The 20,307-nt window shown below is 36.6% G+C and overlaps 1 protein-coding gene across 2 annotated transcripts in view; it reads left to right on the forward strand.

Annotated features, from left to right (window-relative positions):
* The window catches only part of MAPK14 (mitogen-activated protein kinase 14), a 61,966-nt gene that overhangs the window by 16,990 nt on the left and 24,669 nt on the right, over positions 1 to 20,307 (forward strand). For both annotated transcript variants that reach the window (XM_010949015.3, XM_010949013.3), the window contains exons 2-6: positions 5,473 to 5,602; positions 9,497 to 9,555; positions 18,216 to 18,327; positions 19,075 to 19,104; positions 19,437 to 19,484. In XM_010949015.3, the coding sequence (XP_010947317.1) occupies positions 5,473 to 5,602; positions 9,497 to 9,555; positions 18,216 to 18,327; positions 19,075 to 19,104; positions 19,437 to 19,484 (379 nt within the window). The remainder of the gene's footprint in view (positions 1 to 5,472; positions 5,603 to 9,496; positions 9,556 to 18,215; positions 18,328 to 19,074; positions 19,105 to 19,436; positions 19,485 to 20,307) is intronic.

Consider the following 20,307-nt stretch of genomic DNA (forward strand, 5'->3'; position numbering starts at 1 on the left):
TTGAATGCCAGCTCTGCCATTTTCTGTATGTGAGCCCATTAGTTAACCACTTTGTGCCTTAGTTCTCTCATCTATAAACTAGTAATAATAATGTCTTCTTGTAAAGTTATGATAAAGATGTTCATTGATGTAAAGATCTAAAACCAATGCTTAGCCATAAAAAGCACTTAACAAATGTAAGTTTTTAACATTAATATCATTTTCTTGTTTGATGCTGTTGAATTTATAAAAGTTGAGAGCCAAATGGTAAAGCTGAAGTTTTTTCTTTCATATTTCAGAAAACTGCATTATAAAATAGTCTTTTTTCCTTTTGTTAAGCATTTATTAGGAATGTGCCATGTGCCAGGCATTAAGCTAAGTCTTATGTAATATAATAGTGAATAAAACAAAAGACACTTCCTGCCTTCAAGGTGCTTATGATGAGTGGGAAAGGCAGGTATTATTAATGTCAAATATTTGAGCTTTACCATGGACCACAGGCCCTTTGGTAAACCTACTACAGACGTTACTGCATTTAATCCTAACAAACATCCTACAGATTAAATATAAACATTATTCTCATTTTATATATGAGGGTGAGCAAATTTAATTAACTTCCTCAAGATTATACAGCTGCTAAGTGGCAGAACTGGAATTAAAATCCAGACAGTCTAACACCAAAGCCTCAGTCCTTATTTAACCACTGCTGAATAGTAGATAAACATATAGTAATAAATTGTGATTATTGGGATCTGTAGGGTACTGATTAATCCTAGCCTGCTTTTGCTGAATAGATACAGGGGTCAAATACAGGTGAAATATGTACTTTATTACTGTAAAGCTGGCATGGAGAATGACTTGGACAGGTGGCTCAAGTAGGCTGCTTCTTTCTTCAACACTGAATTGGACTTGCACACTCAGTCACAGGCAGGTCAGTTAGAAACCGGTTGACATTCCTTGCTCCAGGAGACCCCAGCAGGCTCACCAGCGGAGGAGGTAGGCAGAATGTGAGGTGGAGAGCTGAAGGGGATGGGTCACACAGGAGCAGTGGCCAGTTTCCCAGACTCACTAGAGCAGTGAGGGGTTCAGAGAAGAATATGAACGTACTTGGTACTTCCAAGAGGGAAGAAGTTACTATTTCATGGGCTTATAGGAACAAGGGGAGTGGGAGAGAACCCCTTTATGTAGGATGAGGAAGGAAATGACGACAGAATAACAGCTTGAGGCAGTTATAATAACCCTTCAATGCACTTCTGAAGGGGGTGACTAAGCCCAGGCTTAGATAAGGATTCATCTGTGGGGTGGAGTAGAGATGGAAGTGGGGCAGAAGAGCGTCTCAGGAACCAGGAACTACCTGTAAACTGAAAAGTTTAAGGAACAGAAAAGAACCAGCACATTCAGAACATAGTGGCTGAGGGGAGGGAAGGAGTAGCACAGGAGCAGGGTGGAGTGGTCATGGTGGTCGGATCACCTGAGCCTTGTAGGCTGCGGTAGGAGATGTGTATTCTATTTTATGTGCTAAGGAAATTCCTTGAAGGATTTGAAACAAGGGAGTGGTGTCATGTAATTTATAGTTTTAAAGGATTATATTGAATGCTTGTGGAGAGTATATTAAAAGGGAACAAAACAGGAAGCAGGGAGACCAGTCTTAGAAAACAGGCTGGCGATGAGGGTGACATAGACTAGTATGGTAGCAGTGAAGTGAAGAGAAGTTGAATTTGAGATCTATTTTGGAGGTGGAAACCACAAGACTTTCTGATAGATTTGGATGGTTCCAGGAGGCTGGAAGAAAAGGAAAAATAAGGGATGACACTCAAATATCTAGCTTAAGTAACTGAATAAAATGTCCATTTCTTGAGATAAAGGAGACAGGGAGAGGAATAGTTCTGGGTGGCCTAACTTGCTCATTTTAAGCTGCTTATATGTTTTTGATACAGAGATGCTATGTACGCAGTCAGATTCTGAGAAGAGATTTCAGTGAGACACAAAGATTTGGAAGTTTTCAATATATAGATGGCATTTAACTAAAAGTCATGCGTACAGATGAGATCATCTAGGAGAATGCAGGAGAGAGGAGAAAAGAGGGCCCAGCACCATGCCCTGTAGAACTCCAGCATACAGAGCACAAGTAGAGGAACCACGTGCGATGGAGACAGAAAAGGAGCTGCCATGAAGGTCATAGAGAACCAGTAGAATGTGCTGATGTGGACTGCAATTTGGAAAGTGTTTAGAGAAAGGGGAAGTGTTAACCATGTCGGTGGCTAATCCAGAAAAGTGGCCATTTGAATTTGGTAATAGAGGTTAATAATGACCCGAAAAGAACAGCTTCAGTGGAATGGATTGAGGAAAGAATGGAGCAGAGGAAATGAGTCAGTTGTGTGGATCTTGTAGTTCTGTGCTTCTCAAACCTTAAGACAAATGTGAATTACCTGGAGATCTCAAAAAGTAGAGTCTACTTTAGGGCCTGAAATTCTGCACTTCTAAGGAGCCCCCAGATAATGCCAATGCTGTTGGTCTACAGAGGAGCAGAGATATAGATTAGTGGTCCTCAAACTTCACTGTGTGTTAGAATTATGTGATGGGCTTGATAAAATACAGAGTTTAGAGTTTCTGAATCAGTAGCTCTGGGATGGCAACCGAGAATTTGCATTCCTTATAAATCCCAAGATGACATCGATGCTGCTGGTCTAGGGACCACACTTTGAGAACCAGTAGAGAATTTTAACTGTGATGGGGAGCTTTCAAGGGAAATGTTTTGTTTTTTTTGAGGGTGGGAACTAACTAGAGCATACTTAATTAGATGAGAACAATCCAGGAAATAGGGAGAAGCTGAGAAAGAAGAGAGAAGGGGAACAAAGGAGTGAAGTCATTGAGAAGATGAGGGAGGATGACACTAAAGCATGGATTGAGGTATTGAATTTTTAAAGGAAAGGGCATGTGTCCTCAGTTACAGCAATAGAGAAAGCAGAGAAGATGGGTCGAAGTGCACATGGGTTTGCAGATTTAGTGGGAGGCAGGTGGAGCTCCTTTTTGATGGTTTCTTTCTTCTCAGTGAAGACAAGGGCAGCTCCTGAAGAAGGAGGGTGTACAAATGGAAGTTTGAGGAAAGAGATGGTGTCAAATGATGACTTTGAGTAGGAAAGTGAACTTAATAGAAAAAAAAAGTGGCAGTATTGAGAGCATTTGAGGTTAAGTTCAGAAATTAAGAGTGAAACCAGCCTGTATGACTGTGCATTCTTTTTTCTTCAGAGTTAGTTCTTAGATTCAGACAAAGAGAATCAAATAGTTGGGATCATCCAAACTTGGACTTTATCCACGTAAGTACATCAGAGAGAGAGGGTGGGAGGGCATAAGGAAGCCCCCACACAGGCTAGAACGGAAATGAGGACAGGGGAGGGCTGAAGGATAGAAACAGTCAATGAAGTGTTGTAGTCAGGGTACAGGGAAGCTAGAAGTAAACTAAAAGGCATAGGAGGTTTGTGATGGAAAACCAGTGCTGGCATTCACAGTTTTGTAAGCAGGCAGCTCCTGGTGGTGGTAGAGGTGCAGGGTGTGACCATGGAGGTGGTTGGATAAGGTGGAGTTTCCTGGAGAGGTCAGGAAACTGAGAGGCCAGGAAGTTGGACGTATCCTCCACCTGGATGTTGAAGTTGCCAAGAATGATGACAGAAGTTGGGAATGGAGAGAGACTTTGAGATAGAAACTAACTTTTCAGTGAATGGTGGAAAATTCCAGGTCAGTGGATAACAGCCACAAAGAGGCAGAAACAGTCATGAGCAGGAGCTTTTGTAAATCAAGGGGAAAGTGATGGTCTGGAAGTGGAAATGGTTGGCAAGAAGGACATCTACCCCACCTGCTAGCCATGAGGTACTTGGGATATGAGAGAGAATATCCACTCTCATGGCAGGGCTATAAGAGAAGTAGTGTCTTCAAGGTACAGGCTAGTTTCTGTTAAAGCAAAGAGGTGGAGGAAAGTTTCAGAAAAGGAGTTGAAGAGCAGAAACATAGTTTAAGGATTTGGGGGTAAAGGGAAGGGAACTTCTGGAGCAAATACAGTCATATGGGGAAGATAGTTTGGTCATAATGGATGATCTGAAAGTCTTGAATGTGCCCTTTAGAGACCAAGATAAACAGGAGGATGAGGCATAATGGAATTAGCCCAGTCTCTAAACATAATTAAAATACACATCAAGTTTCTTGCTGTACGTGTCCTGTATGATCTAGCCTCAGCCTCTATCTCTGACCCCTTTCTTTTCCACTCTCCCCTTGCTCCCCATGCTTCACCTACACAGACCATGTTTCTTCTGTTAATCCAGCATGCCTTATTTTTTCTACTTCCATTTCTTTCCCCCTTGGTTTGCACCTGCTCTTCTGAGAGGCAGCATTGCAAAGTGGTTAAAAGCATGAGCTCAGGATCCAGACTCCTTGCTCTGCCACTTTCTAGCTTTGTGACCACGGGCAAGTTACTTAACCTCTCTGTGCTTCAGTTTCTTCATTTGTAAATTGGGGAATGATAATACTTACTTCTTAGGGGTGTTGGGGAATAAAAGAGTTAACTAAAAAAATTAATGTAAAGGGCTTAGAACAGTTCCTGGTATGCGGTAAAGATTCAATAAATGTTGATGAATTTTTTTTTTCTGCTTGAAGCTCTTTTCCCCTCTATCTTTAGTGGTGCTATTTTCTCATCATTCAGTTGTCTCAGCTCAAATGTGCTTCCTCAGACATCCTAGCTAATGTAACATAACTCCACCAGCTTTCTCTTTTGCCCATTATTCTGTTTTATTTAGTCATAGCAATCATCACTATTTGAAATCATTTTATTATTTTGCTCTTGCCCTCTTCCCCCATCCCCTGTGGGCAGTCATATGTTGACTTACTCCATACTGTATCTCAGCTTCTAGAAAGTGATAGAAAATTTGTAGATGCTCAAGAAATTTTTGTGCCAACTCATTGTCCTGAAAACATGGTGGTTTTCAAAGCCTCTACTCTGATCAGACAGCATATGGTGGCAAGGTGGCAGGGAGGCCTGGGCAGAGAAGACAGACAGAATCCAGCTTTTTGTGTACCAGCCTATTGGCTCATCTAGAGCAGGTGGCTGCCTGTTTTTGTGTTATTGGGACACAGTCACATCCACTTAAAAATTTATTATCTTCTGCTTATCACCTCCAGCCAGAGAGTTGAATGGTTGAGACAGATCCTAAGCCTTACAAAGTCTAAAATACTTACTATCCAGCCCTTCACAGAAAAAGTTTGCTGATCTTAGATTTAGATGCATTAAAAAAAAAAAAAAAAAGACAAGAAGAAAATACCAAAAATAATAACAGACGATTACTTTGGATAGTGGTATTATAGGTCATTTTATTTTTTATCTTTATACTTTTTTGTATTTTGTTATAGACCCATTTAATTTGGAAATGAAATAGCCTTATAAATACTAATTTTGATGTATTTAGAGCACATTTAATGATGGGCTTTTAATGTTTTTTTCCTTAGTGCTGCTTTTGACACAAAAACTGGGTTACGTGTCGCAGTGAAGAAGTTATCAAGACCATTTCAGTCCATTATTCATGCCAAAAGGACCTACAGAGAACTGCGGTTACTTAAACATATGAAACATGAAAATGTAAGTTATGAATTCAAGGAAGAATAAATTCTGCTGTTGAATAGACTGGAAAAAATTGTGTTGTAATTACTACAAATGGAAATGCATTAGAGTACATCAAACTTTGGACCATCCTTCTCATACTGGGGTGCTAGTGGCCGCTGTGTTATGTCAGGTAGCCACGCAAAGGCTTAGGATGAAATTGGTACATCTTCCTGGAGTTCAAGTTTTACTTAAAGATTTTCGGAGGGAAAGCATATAAACTTTTTTTTTATAATAAAAAAGAATATATTATGAGATACAATACAAACTCTGCGAGGATTTTTAACAGAAAATATTACAAAGAAATTTTATATTCTTTACCTGGTTTACTTAAGGCTGTATTATCAGAATATAGGAATCTAAGGTATTTTGTGTTATGGGTTCAGTGGAGAAGTTAGAGGAAGAGTGCCTTAGATTCACTGAATGTCCTTCAAAGATGGCTATTATTTTATGTATAATTTAATATTACAACTTTTCTTTTTAATTTTCAAAAGACAGCTTTGCCAGATTCAGGTATTTTAATAAATGTGACAAAGGCATTGTTTAAGTTAAATACAATGTTTTCTTTTCTATCAGTTTGGAAATTTAAGACAATGCCATCCTGCAAAGGAGTGCTTAAACATCCTAATACCATAAGTAAATGGATGCGGTTGAAATATTAACTGAAAGTGAAAAAACAATTGACTGAGGACACTTATTTTCCTGAATTTCAAAATCAGGTTAAAAAGGATTTATGTTACTGCTGTATGAAACGAACTGTAAAATTTGTAGCACTGTAGAAACAATGGCCATAGAGATTTTAGTCACTTGACCCTATTAATGGTTACTGTCTAGAAAAAAATTCAAAAATCTATAAATACAAAAAACAAAAATAAAAATAAATAAAGATAGTGCAGTCCAAGATGAGTGGATAAAAAAAAATCTGTAAATATATTACTTGGCTATTTAGACTTTGTTTCAATAATTAAACTTTTTTTCTTCATAGTAAGAAAAAAGTCACAGATATGTGATACTTTATTAGCATTCATTTGTTTCACAAAGTACAGATTTCTTCTAAATTGATAGCATTGCAGTTTAAATTTGGAATCGGGTTATGCACGCTGTTGTAATCACAGCTGCAGCATCTTATTTATTTTCATGTTTTAATTGCGTACTGTTGAGAAAATCCTGTTTTCCACAGATAACATCTATTCCTAGGTGTAATTTTATTTAAGCATTCATGTGCAAACCTGAATTTTTAAAATCTCAGTGCAGAGCTGCAGGCTTCTAATCAGTGACATGTTTATAAGAAGTTGAGATATGTGGGAAAAGCTGGCAGGAGAAACTTTTCTTCCAAAGTCTGCATAAAATCAATGGCCTGTCAGCTTAACTGATAGTTTACATTTGGTTTTTAACACAGTTGAGTGTGTATGCTGTTTTTCATTATACATTAATAAATGTGACAGAGACATTGTTATAGCTTTTTAAATATAAAGAGTATTTTGAAAATGGAATGCAAACCAAACATTTATGGAACCCCAAAGCACCTTCAGGAGGCCCCAGGGTCCCCCTGATGTTACCTATGCCAATTTAAGAGCATGTAGTTTAGAAGGTTACTAACACTGTAATTTATTGTTTTGCTTTTTTATTTCATAGTCAATTTAAGCCAACATTTAGGGCAAAAATTATTTTAGATTATCTGAATCTATGCCTTGGCTTTTCTAGCAATCATAAGAAACAACCTTTTTTTTTTTTTTAACATTTTTTATTGATTTATAATCATTTTACAATGTTGTGTCAAATTTCAGTGTAGAACACAATTTTTCAGTTATACATGAACATATGTATATTCATTGTCACATTTTTTTCTCTGTGAGCTACCACAGAAACAACCTTCTTTAGTATTTCATATTTAAATTTTCTGTGATGAGGTACTTTGAAATATGTCTTACATGATATTGGGCTGCTTACATCTGGGCCATTCTTTATGTGTAGAAGTCAAGAGGCCACAGTGATGGGATGCAATTGTTTTAATTTAGGCAAGGCTGCAGGACTTTAAAAAAATAAAAAGAGGACTGACAGTAAAAGGAAAACAGGATTTCACTTTATATAAGTTGTTTTATAAGCAGCTTGCTAAGTAGCAGCCCCTCTTCTATATTAAGATGTTTAGGTTTTCGCAGTATCCATGTAGAAAGTCACTTATACTTAGATATTGGTGATTTATTGTTGGAACAAAAGAAGGCACGTGGCTGAATGTTTCATAGTTTTGTGTTGGCAAATGTTTGAAGAGGGAACGGGGCCAAAAGACTTAATGTAGAAAATTTCTGGAATTTTGGTTGATTCTACAAATGCTTGTTAGGTTCACACAATGTCAGAATACTTTTGCCAGGTGAAGAACCAAGGCTTCCAAGTAAGCTTGACCGAGGATTTTAAGAGGAATTCCTCTCCTCTTTCCTTCCTTCCTTCCTTCCTTCCTTCCTTCCTTCCTTCCTTCCTTCCTTCCTTCCTTCTTTCCTTCTTTCCTTCCTTCCTTCCTTCCTTCATTCTTTCCTTCCTTTCTTTCTTTTCTTTCCCCTTTCCTTTCCTTTCCTTCCTTCTTTCCTTTTGGGCTACTATCCAATTTTTACCTTGCAGCCAGGCCTCCAAAGACAACAGCAGGAGCTTAAAACTCTTGAAAAATTTAAGTAAGTAATTGGTAAAAAAAATTGATTTTTTAGGTGCCAGAATGCACATGTGATCTTTTACCTAAAAATTTCCTCTGATTCATAATCCATCGTTCATCTTAAGTTATTTTTTTTATTAGTGATAATAAATAACATATATAACTTTCCTATGTGTTACAGGAGCTAGGGGATGTCCTCTGTGACTGTAAGAATTATTCTCTGAACAAACTTAGCTGGTCCGGTCCATTGCTGATTGAACTTTTGACCTTAATCTTATTAATAGCTGCTCTAAGGAAAGATTAAAGGGAAGCAGCCTGCTAGCTGCATCCTTTTGTTGTCTGAATAGGTACCACAAATATTGCCTAGTTAAGGGCCTAGAGATCTGTACATTTTAAAGTTTTAAAATAATTAAGGGAACCCTTTCATAAATTTTACTTGAGAGTCTTAGATTCAATCTTACCATGATAGACCAAGTGATTGTTTTGGTTTACTTGGGTTAAATATATTAAATATTGTCTTTGACTGGTCACTGAGTTAAAGGGTTTTTTTGAGTGTATACCAATTTAATAAAGATGTATTACTTCTGTCTGTCAGCTTTTGGATCATTGTAGAACAGTCATCAGAGAGATTTGCTGATTATTTGTATTGTAAATGTCTTTTCTAAATATTTAATTCTTGGGTTACTTTTAAATGTCTGAAATCATATAATGGCAGAAGAAGTAAGGAAATAGGCTAAAATATGACTTGAATTAAAAGGATATTTCCATTTAAGAAATGAGAGATGAATAGATTGTAGAATGTTCCCCAGATCTATTTTAATGCTAGGAAACTTTTTGTCTTGCAATATTTATGACTAGTACTCCATAAATAGAATCAATAGAGAAGGGATATTTGGAAAAGCCCATAAAACATTAAAAATACTTTGATGTAACACGGGTAGCTTTAATCTCATAAAAAGTGTCCCTTTTAAAGAAATTAAAATTTGACAGGGTATTTAGTAAGATTTTAATAGTAAAATAGGTAATTATGGAAGGTGATGTTTAACAAGTAAAAAACAAAAACATAATTTGGGTAAAAACAAGTTGGAGTTATTATTAAGTATATGATAATGTAATGTTATTGAAATAAGGTAGCAGGATTTGGAATTAGTTCCTATTAAAATGACTAAGACCTGATGGGTCCTATAGTAAGTTCAGTATTTTTTTATCATTTGATTTTTGTTTTCATATAGGTGATTGGTCTGTTGGATGTTTTCACACCTGCAAGGTCTTTGGAGGAATTCAATGATGTGTAAGTAAATTTGTCTTTGCCTTCTTCAGCTAGAGGTTGAAGATTAGCAGCCCATTTCTACTCCTGAACCACTTAGCAGTATCCTACTTAGATTCTTTATTCCTGTCATCAACTCTTCTGGGGATTGGGGATGGATACCAAACAAAGGTGTATATTCTGTGTGGTGTATATTAGTATTTTCATTGTCTCAGGCACATTTGTCTCCTATTTGGAAAGACAGTGCTTGGTCCTTAGTTCCATAGAGAAGAGTATAGGGAGTTTTGACCGTGATTTTTATTCTCAAATTGTTACTTTAAAATGGAGAAATGTAATGGAGCCATGGTTCCACATGGGTTCTTCCCTTTCTCTTATCCTACCTGTGTGTGGGAAATGGTACTAGAACTGTATTATGAGCCTCCAAGTATTGGATTTCTGTTCTGTGACAAGGGGAAGGCCTCACATGTTTAGAAAGCTGACAGATAGTGTTAATTCTCTAGGTTTGTGACCATCTCTATTGTTTTAGCCTGGGAACCCCCCTGGAAAGCAGAGTCTGAGATTCTCAGGAACCAAGAATCAGGGGCTCGGGAAAGTGAAACAGGGAGGGAGAGAAAGTTGCTACAAGGGTGCGTTATTAAGTTGGTCACCTTGTGGGCAGCTGGTCTGAAAACCGCCAGGATCTTCTAGGAAGCTGTACAGAATGCACCTCATTTATCTGAGCCTGTTCTAACATTTATCCGCTGGCTCCTGACTTCATTGGCAAGGGTTGCCCCATGGGGGATTAATGTCCTCACATGCCCAGGTGCACATGTGTGAGTACAAGGTAAATTCCAGCAAATGTTCTGGATGTTGTGCACGTGTTGTGCATGTATGAGTGCTCTACTGTAGCTTTCCCGGTGTCTGAATTAGCATAGCTCCCTCCCATCCTCAACTCACAGATACGTCATACCATAAGAGAGACAGAACACCTTAAATTTAGAGTGATACATTGTGTCCTGTTGAAATTTTGGCATTCCTAACTGGAAAGGATGACTGTTGTGAAAATCAGAACAGAATTGCAGATTATGGCTGCTCTTCCTAAACCTCTACTCCCCGTTGTCCCCAGTGCTGAACTTAATCAGTTTCTCCCCACCCTTATCCTGGGTTCATTTTCTCCTACTCTTATCCTTGGCCAAGTGCAAGCACCATTTACTCCTTTCCCAGAGAACAAGCAGGAGGGTTGTTTGAACTTGTACCTTCTGTCTAATGAAAGGGGAACAGAAAAAGAAATGCAGGCTATGAAATGGAAAGAGAAAGAGGAAAGGCAGCAAAATTTTCCCCACCATTTGAACTTAGTTGGAACATGATATGACTGAGAGTAGAAGATGAGAGAGGAGAATCTGGTCTAAGTGCAAGAACTCCCACCCACATTAGCCTTGATCCTGTTAAGGAAAGTTTAAGAAACAAGCAAAGAGAAAAAAAAAAAAAAAAAAAAAAGGCAATAACTAAGAACAGCTGTGCTTCCTGAGCCCCACTTGGCACAATAATGTGGAGGCTTTCAGAGATTACTGGATGCTACCCAGGCAGGCAAGTTGTTGAGCCCTACTGTAGGCTGTACTTGGAATATTGCAGAATAATGCTTTTTTTCTTTAAAATTAATTCATTAATTTTTATTTTTTTAAGGATTTTATTTGTTTGGAGCAGCTTTGAGCTTAGAGCAAAATTGAGAGGGAGGTACAGGGGTTTCCTGCTTACCCCCTGCCCCCTATATGTGCATAGCTTCCCCAGTTATCAACATCACTCACCAGAATGGTATATTTTTTTACCAAGAATGACGTACATTGACACATCGTAATTACCCAAAGTCCATAGTTTACCTTAGTGTTCACCCATAATGTTGTACATTCTATGGGTTTAGACAAATGGATAATGACATAATATCATGATAATATTTACAGTATATTTTCACTGCCCTAAGAATGATGGGTTTTGATATTCTGCCTAAATGTAGGGAAAATGCTGATGTTATTGGTTTGTAAATTATTTTGGAAAACACTTGAATCAAGTCTGAGCTATATCCCAAAATTTTAGGTGTAACGAGGGTGGATTTATTTAAGAAAGGAATTGATGATTTGCTGACCTGAGCAAATGCTGTATTTTGCCTTAAGCAGTCATACGGACGTGGATTATGAACCTGTTTATCTTTTATAAAAAGACCTTATTTAAGGCCAGTGTCTTTTGAGAGGTTAAGTTTTATCCATTGTAGCGCTTTTGCCCCTTTTACCCATTTGAAGGGACCCGACTACAAGCATACTCACTGAACTGAAGTTGCATTTATTTCTGCATTCATTCAACAGATACCATGACTGCTAAGCAGGAATCTATTCTTTCTGCTTAACTATAGCTGGCTTCTGACTATTTATTTACTTATTTATTTCCAGCTTAATGGGCTATAACTGACATACAACACTGTGTAATTTGGGTTCTGATTGTTTATAAGCCAGAGCTTACTTCACTTCTTGGGAACAAATCTCAGTAACTACTTACTGAATGCTTGCTGAGCAGAGTGTTAGAACAGGCTCAGAATGACCAGAAACACTGGTCTTTCCCCCTGATGAAATAAAAATCTTTTTAGGGGAAATAATTCAGAGCACTTTTGTAACCAAATTACCAGTTGGCCGTGTGACCTTGGACAGGTCACTTTGCCTCTCTGGGCCCCAGTTAACTTCCCTGTAAAATGACGAAGTTTGAGGTGGTTTTCAATCCCAGAGAATCTATGAATATAGAATGATAAATCTAAGTTTACCTTTTGGAAAATGTTTCATTGTTTATTTTTTATGGTATGTATCACTAAGAGAAAAGTAGTGCTTGTCCAGGACCATGGTTATTTCAGTGTTTTCCAAAGTCATCTTAGAATTTACTTAAGAGATCAAAGATCTTTAGCTACAATTGCAGGGTTTGCGAATTTAAATACCTTTAGGGCCAGACAAATGACATAAACTAGGCTCAGTGTGATACAGTAGAATACCTGCACTTCCTAAAAGTATTCAAATTCACATTAAAACAAAATAAGCAAACAAACAAAAACCCACTAGTTCTGGCCAAATCAAATGAGCTGAAGACTAGTGTCGATCCATAGGCTGCCAGGTTTGGAGCAGACAGTAATTTTAAACAGGAATTTTCTGTGCTAATGAACAAAATCCCTAATTGCTTTTCATATTTATAGTTGGCTTTTAATGTTATGTGTATTTGTGCCTTTATGCTTCTGTTAGCACTTTTCATTTATCATACAATTTAAGTTTTTACTGAACTTTACATTTCTCGATTAATAGGCATCCTGCATACTTCATTGTAAGACTATACTTTTGAAAAAGGAACAAAAAAGAGGTGGTGAGTTTTGATCATTAGAAACAATGTGCAGTTACTGAGTCTACCTTCTCCTTCTAGCTTGCAAGCTCTATTAGAGCAGGGAGTTTGTTTTCTTCCTTGTTGAGTCCTTAGTAGTTAGAAATTTTCAGAAGTCAAGAGAGATGAACTGAATCGTATAATACCACATAGAAAATTGCCCACATCTTAGTTCTTTTTTGGCTTTATTTCTAATCACATTTTTCTTGATCCAGAGCTATGACTATTACTTGAAAGTTTACTAATCCTTTTTATTGGGTAAATACTGATAAGTTCTACATAAGATATCAAAACTAAAGGCCCTCAGTTGCATATGGTCTTATTAATGAGATGAAACATAAATGCTTACCTAAAACAACTTAAAGGACTAAGTCAAATTTGCAATGTCAAAGCAATACACAGGGTATTAAGTGATCTCAGAATGTAAGAGCTTAGTGGAGGAAAGCTTCTAAGGGAAAAACATAAATAAAGGTGGGGTGTAGAGATTGAAATGTATTTCAGACAATCAAAGAAATGAAGGAAATGTGTAAAGTATACAGAGAAAGAGATTTGTGTGGAATGAAAAATATTAAAGGAGTAGATAACCCTTGATTTTTCTTTTGTACTTGGATAAAATTTGTTAGTAAGTTATGATTTGGGGGGCGGGGGTGGAGGAAAGTTGTTTTCTTAAGAGACATTATCTGCTTGGAAATAATGCTTTCCTCCATCACTGAAAGAAATTCCCAGCTCATTTGTTTGGACTTACAGAAACACTAATTCTTTGGAAATAGGTTGAGTGTTCAAAATAGGTAATACAGGAAGAGAAGCAGTCTAGCTGAAAGATATATGAGTTAACTATTAACAGTTATAATTTTCAATTTATTTCCTTATCAGAGAGGTCTGATGAAATGAGGATAGGGACTTGTTAAAGCTTGTAGGTGTTGTCACTGACTCATATTCAGAATCTAAACAAATTACACATCTTTTAAGAAAATACCATTCAGTTTTTGTCTAATGTGATCAATCAGATGCCTCCCTTTTCTCAGGTTAATTGATGTAAAAAGACAAAGAAGCTTCAGGGACTCTTTCCAGTTTGAGTTCCTCAAGAAATCTTTCCTTGATTAACTCCTTCCTAAGTCTGGGTTGGAGCCCTTGCCTTATGTTCTCTGGCACCTTGATGTTCCCTTTTATAACTCTAATCATGCTCTGTTATGTTTATACGTTGATATATGCCCTCCTCTCATCTAAGCTGCCTACCTGGCTGCTGAATGGTGTTTTTACCCCTTACATTAGAACAGTGGTCTGCTTACCAGATAACGTTTTTGGCATGAGTATTTCAATAAGGTATATCCCTGCCTGGTCTTACTGGTAATGCTATATGAGTTGTTCTGGGTCATTCAATTCAGTGGTAATTGAATGCCTACTATCTGCCAGACAATGTTCTGGGTACTTTAGATACTACAGAGAGAAAAAAGAACCCTGTTTTCCTGAACATTGTACAGATAGATAGCAATAAACAATAAGCATATAAAAAAGGAAATTAGATAGTATGTTAGCAGGCAATAATGCTATGGACAAGAAGAAAAAGTAGAGCAGTGAAGGGGAGTTGGGAGTGTGGAGGCAGGAGGAGAGATGCAATTTTAAACAGAGTGGTTAAGGATAGGCCTTATTGAGAAGGTGAATTTTAAGCAAAAATTTGAAGGAGTAGAAGAGTTAGACTTGTGGATATCTGGGGAAGAGCATTCCAGCCAGAAGGAACAGCCAGTGCAAAGGTCCTGAGGCAGAAGACTGCATGCTGTATTGGAATTGCAGCAAGCAGGCCTGTGTGGCTGGAGTAAGGAGGCCAGTATGGAGCTAAGTGAAAGCAGGGAAGAAAAAAATGGATGATGAAATGGGAGAAATAATTGGGCACAGGATACTGGATTATGTAGGGCTTTATCTGCCACTAAAGGGTTTTTTTTCTTTAAGATAAATGAGAAGTCTTCATTGTCAAAGACAAGGAGTGACATGATCTGTTTTTCATTTTTAAAGAATCACTCTGTCTGCTGTTTTCAGAATAGGCTGTAGTGAGTCCCAAGGATCACTGGATGTATTTCAGAAACGTGTGGTTACAAATTGTCAATCCCTGTGATTATTTAAAATACTTTTTTTAAATATGGAAATATTTTTTGCCTTTTTTTGATAATTACTTTATCAAATAGGACTGACAGTAGTAGAGATGCCAAACTGTAGATATAGAAGAGATTTTTTTTTCTCTCTATAGGTTCTTTCTGATTTTATTATGCTTAAAAAAAGAAATCAGTATAGTAGGTAGGAGTCTTGACAATTGGGTATTATCCAAGAAGTGCTTAATAAATGAGGCTCTACATTGGGCACTGTGTAGAGTACTGAAAACCACTTATTGCCTTTTTGCTGTACATTTATAAAACTGCCGTTTTACTTATAGAAGTCACTCTGAGTAATGATGATTTATGCCCTTTACAGTTTGATTAAATTTAAAGGAGACCATCTTCACAAGAAGAGTGAAAACCAGGATTTATATCATCAGGCTATGGAATCATCTTTTCAGCCTTTAGCCTAATAAAGTCCTACTTACTTAACTCCTTTTTAAAGAAGGAGGAACTGGGTAGCTTTCTAGCTGTTCTCAGATTTAATTATTTGAAGTGTTAAGAATACAATTATAGGCATGTCTTTACTGAAATGTAATTAAATTTGCTTTCCAGAGACTAATACTGTAGAAATTACATGGCTATCTATTAATGCTCCTTTTGGGACTGACTTATTTAAAATGTGCCCATGTACATTTTCCTCTCACTCCTTTGTTCAGTACTTTTAAAAGTTACATATCTTCCATAAGCATTCAGTAACTTTGCACAATACTTGCTTTTGTCTGCTGTTGCGAGATTTATTTAGAATTCTTTATGTGTTGAGTGACAATTAGTTATCGTGGATTGGTCTTTGGGCTGCATGGAAACAACATACAGTGATTAGGTTAGTTCTGCCATGAATAATGGTAGTGGTGCAGTTGACTTAATTGGGGCCTAGCAGCAATGCTCAATAGTTATTACTATATAGACTGATTGATCTTATGTACTTACATAATGTCTTACCAGTCTCTCTCTGTGTCTGGAAATTTTAGTGATAAAATGGTTGTGGTCTCTGGTGGGGAGGGGATTTGAAAGGGATTGCACATTGTGGAGAATTCTAACTAAAAGCATGCTTACTCTCGGGCCGTGCAGTCAGTAGTCTTCTGGCAGTATAGGATTTCCTAAGTTACTGGTAACCATTTAAACACAATACTTAGTCTTGAAATTCATATGTTTGCCTTTGTAATACTATTAACAGCTTTGTGAACTAGCACAGACATTAGAGGGTTAAGATTTTTAGGTTTTCTTTCAAAGACAAATCAAGATAGGTTCTAGGTAGAATCATCCAGAACAATTTTTCCTTTGTTTACCTTTTCTCCTTAAAAATATTTTTGAAATTTGAGAGAATAATCCTTTTACTATTCAGTGTCGTAAAATGTAATTATTTCCAAAGAAGTCTTAAAAGACAGAAGTTGGATTCTTTCCTCATCTTCATCAAGCCCGATCCTTGCAAATTGTCATAATTGGTATAATGGATATGGCGACCATTATCCCAGATTTTCTGGGGGAAGTCCTCATTTCACAGTATCAACCAGTTATTCACAACATTCTCATATTTGTCAGATTATGTATCAGTTTGGGGTTAAAAAAAATACAGTGACTGTGATTAGGATGGAATATTGCAACATTTATAAAATTAAAAAAAAATTAATTCTCTTGATTTAAATTCTGTGTCAGCTGGAAGAATTTGGAGGCAGTATAGGCTGTGATTTAAGATCATGGTCTCTGAGATCAAACAGTTTTGGATTCAACCCCTGACATTATCACTGTTTTAACCTTGAGCAGGTTACATATCCTTTTTCTGTGTTTCCCCATCAATGAAATGGGAATACTAATGGGACTTATGTTATAGACTTGTTGGGAAGAGTATATGAGACGTGGGCATAGGAGACAGTGCATGGCATTGAATAAGCACTAATGCCTATGGTTATGCTATGTTGAGCTTGGAAGAATCTCTTAAATCAGAACAACCCTTATGAAAACATTTCAACAAGTCCGGTATACTCTCTAAATGACATTTAGAGCTTACCCTTTCCTCAAGGCAGTATAAACATGCAAGTTTTAAAAATAGGAAGTGCTAAAATCTCATTTATGGTTACATCTAGGCTAAGTCCTATTGATCTTCGTGAAATTGAGAACTGGCCATAGCAGCCAAAAAGGAAAATTAGGAAACAGAAACAAATTTTAATTCTTCTTTGAGGAAAGAAAGTAATAAATATAGTGATGTGTATGTATAAAGAGAGGTCATACACATATATACTAGTATATTTAAATTTACTGTCTTGGTTTCTTTTCCTCCAAATTTATAAAAAAATAGAAATGAAGTGAAATCAGCATTTTATATAGCTAAGCTGATATGCATTATTCAGGCTCAGGAATGGGTAATGATTCTTACAGCAGATAAAACCTAACCTAATTTTTAAAACTGCGCACTCTTTAGTACTGATTGTGGTTTCTATGTTCCCATAGCCATGTAATACAGTAATAAGTGGGTAAGGCATTGCATCTAGAATATCCATGGTGAACCTGTTGGACTTGAATGCAATCATTCCCTAATCTTACGATGTAAGGACAGGATAAGTAACCAGCACCACACCTGTGAGGGGAAGTTCTAGAATTGCTCATCATGCTTACAGATAAAATATGTTCCTCCTTCCTTTAAAGCAAATGCAGGAATATTGTCAGTGAAGTGTATCCTTTTACCAGTCATTTCTGAAAAGAGAGTTATAATTTGAAAATTTAAAGATACTCCTATTGTAGAACCTACAACTTGGAGGGTATAAAATGAGGTGAAATTATATTAGTGGATTTAAAAATATGGCCATGCATTTAGTTATACTGTATACTTCGTATGCAATAACATTTTTTAGAAAACTGATATGAACACATGTATCAGTCTAATCTCCATCTTTGCTTTTTTTTCTTTTCTCTAGAGAATCTAAGAAAAGATGTCAAGTAGGAACAAGTATAAAAACTTTTAGAAAAATAGATGGCAAATGCTAAAGTTGTAATAGTGATTATATGAGGGCCCCCCCCATGAGTAGTTATTAAGCTTTTAGCTGTCACTTTGGTACTTACTGAGTGGCCTTTTCTTAAAAACTTTTAAAAGTCTTAGGAAGATCAGAGCTTTCTCAGGGGTTCTGGATTATTTTGTAACTCTCCATTAATTTCTAGGTATCTGGTGACCCATCTCATGGGGGCAGATCTGAACAACATTGTGAAATGTCAGAAGCTTACGGATGACCACGTTCAGTTCCTCATCTACCAAATTCTCCGAGGTCTCAAGGTACAGACAGTATTAGTAATAATTTCGAGGAATAAATTCCCTCTCTCTCCCCATCTTTCCCTTCAGATTTAGGGCTTAAGGAAAAACAAAACAAAACTTTTCGTATGGAAAATTTCAAGTACTCACAAAACCACAAGTACAACCATAGTATAATGAACCCCTGTGTTTACTCAGCAACCACATTTACCAATACATGGCTAATCATGTTTCTTTCGTATTCCTCCAAACCCTAGATTATTTTAAGGCAAGTCTAGACATCATTATCATTCTACCCATTGATACTTCTGTATGCATATCTGAGAGTTAAGGACTCTTCATTGTTACGTCTACACAATAATAATTTCTTGATATAGTCTCATATCTGGTCATTGTCATGTTGAAACTTTAAAAACATCCTCAAGGAGGCTAATTTATTTGTGGCAGGGGCAAATAAATAGTGTTTTATAATGAAACCACCTTTGATATTTTGCAGCTTTGAGTCCTTATTGGTGCTCCAGAGCATCAACCAGAAAATAGGTTAAAAGCTCTATTTCACTCATACTCCAGCTCTATGAATAGAGTTGATGGTATGGAAATCATAGTTATGATAAATGTACAGACTACTGATGATCACTTGTTATGATTTCTAACACTGTTAATACTAGCATTTCTTAGTGATGCATGAAAATGTACTTCAAATATGTCATATAATATGACAATAGGAGGTTGGAGATAACTTTATTTAACTGACATTTTTCTCTTTCACAGTATATACATTCAGCTGACATAATTCACAGGGTATGTTTTGTGTTTCTATTGAATTATTTTGGGGAGGGTGAAGGTGGGGAGACTGGCATTTAGCCAAGATCCTAATCTAAGCTAATTTTAGCCATTGAAATATTGATTGATTGCAGCTTTGCTCTAGGTTTAAACCAGTTAAAGAAAGAAGATGTATAGTTTTTACCTATTTAAGGTTAATTAGGACTAGACAGTGACTGTAGGTTGGAGATTGTCTGTTTATAGCTGGATGAAGTCTTACTTTGATGTTTGGATCTTCATCATTACCTTTAGGGGAAGGATTTACCAGGCACCATAAAGCTGATCCTATTCTCTCTGTACTTGCTTCCTAGGACCTAAAACCTAGTAATCTAGCTGTGAATGAAGACTGTGAGCTGAAGGTAGGATGAAGTGACAGTGGTAATTGTTTGTTTCACCATGTAATTATGTTTGACTAACCAGGCAAATTTATATAGGGAATGGGTTTATAAAGCCATGACTTTTTTATCTAAAAATTCATGTTGTCCTTAGGAATATCATCAGACTTTGAAATTTAAACCATAGATTTAGCAAGCTTTAGTTTGACATTGAAGGTAGTAGCATCAGGGGTCTTGTTTTCATTCTAAAAGTTAAGTTAAAAATTTAATATGTTAGGCATAATAAAGGAAAATTACAGTATAAATATCAAGCAATCCTCTTCAAGAGATAATCACTAGTTTAAATTGATTTCTAGGAGAAAAAAAGGGCAGAAACCCACTCATTCAGAATAATTCAAATAAGAGATAATTGTCTATAAAAGAGCAAGCAGCTCTGCAACTTTCTCTTTGTTTCATTTCATTTTTTTACTCAACTTTTTGGAAACATAATTTAAGGAAGTCCTATGAACTTCCCTCTTAGGACTACTTTTGCTGCATCCTATAGAATTTGTGTGGCTGTGTTTGGGAACATAATTTACATATAATAAAATGCATCATTTTAAGTGTACATTTGACAAATTTATATATCTATGTAACCATCAATACAATTATGATAAAAAATATTTCCCTCACTCTGGAAAGTTCCCTTGTGCCCCTTCCTAGCCAGTCCTTACCCCTCTAGTCCTAACCCTGGCTTTAGACAACCACTGATCTGCTTTCTGACACTTTAGAGTAGATTTATCTTTTCTGGCATTTCATATAAATAGACTCATAAAGTATTTTTGTATGTATATCTGACTTTGCTTAA

This window comes from Camelus bactrianus, chromosome 20 (assembly GCF_048773025.1).
Source record: "Camelus bactrianus isolate YW-2024 breed Bactrian camel chromosome 20, ASM4877302v1, whole genome shotgun sequence".
Taxonomy (NCBI): domain Eukaryota; kingdom Metazoa; phylum Chordata; class Mammalia; order Artiodactyla; family Camelidae; genus Camelus; species Camelus bactrianus.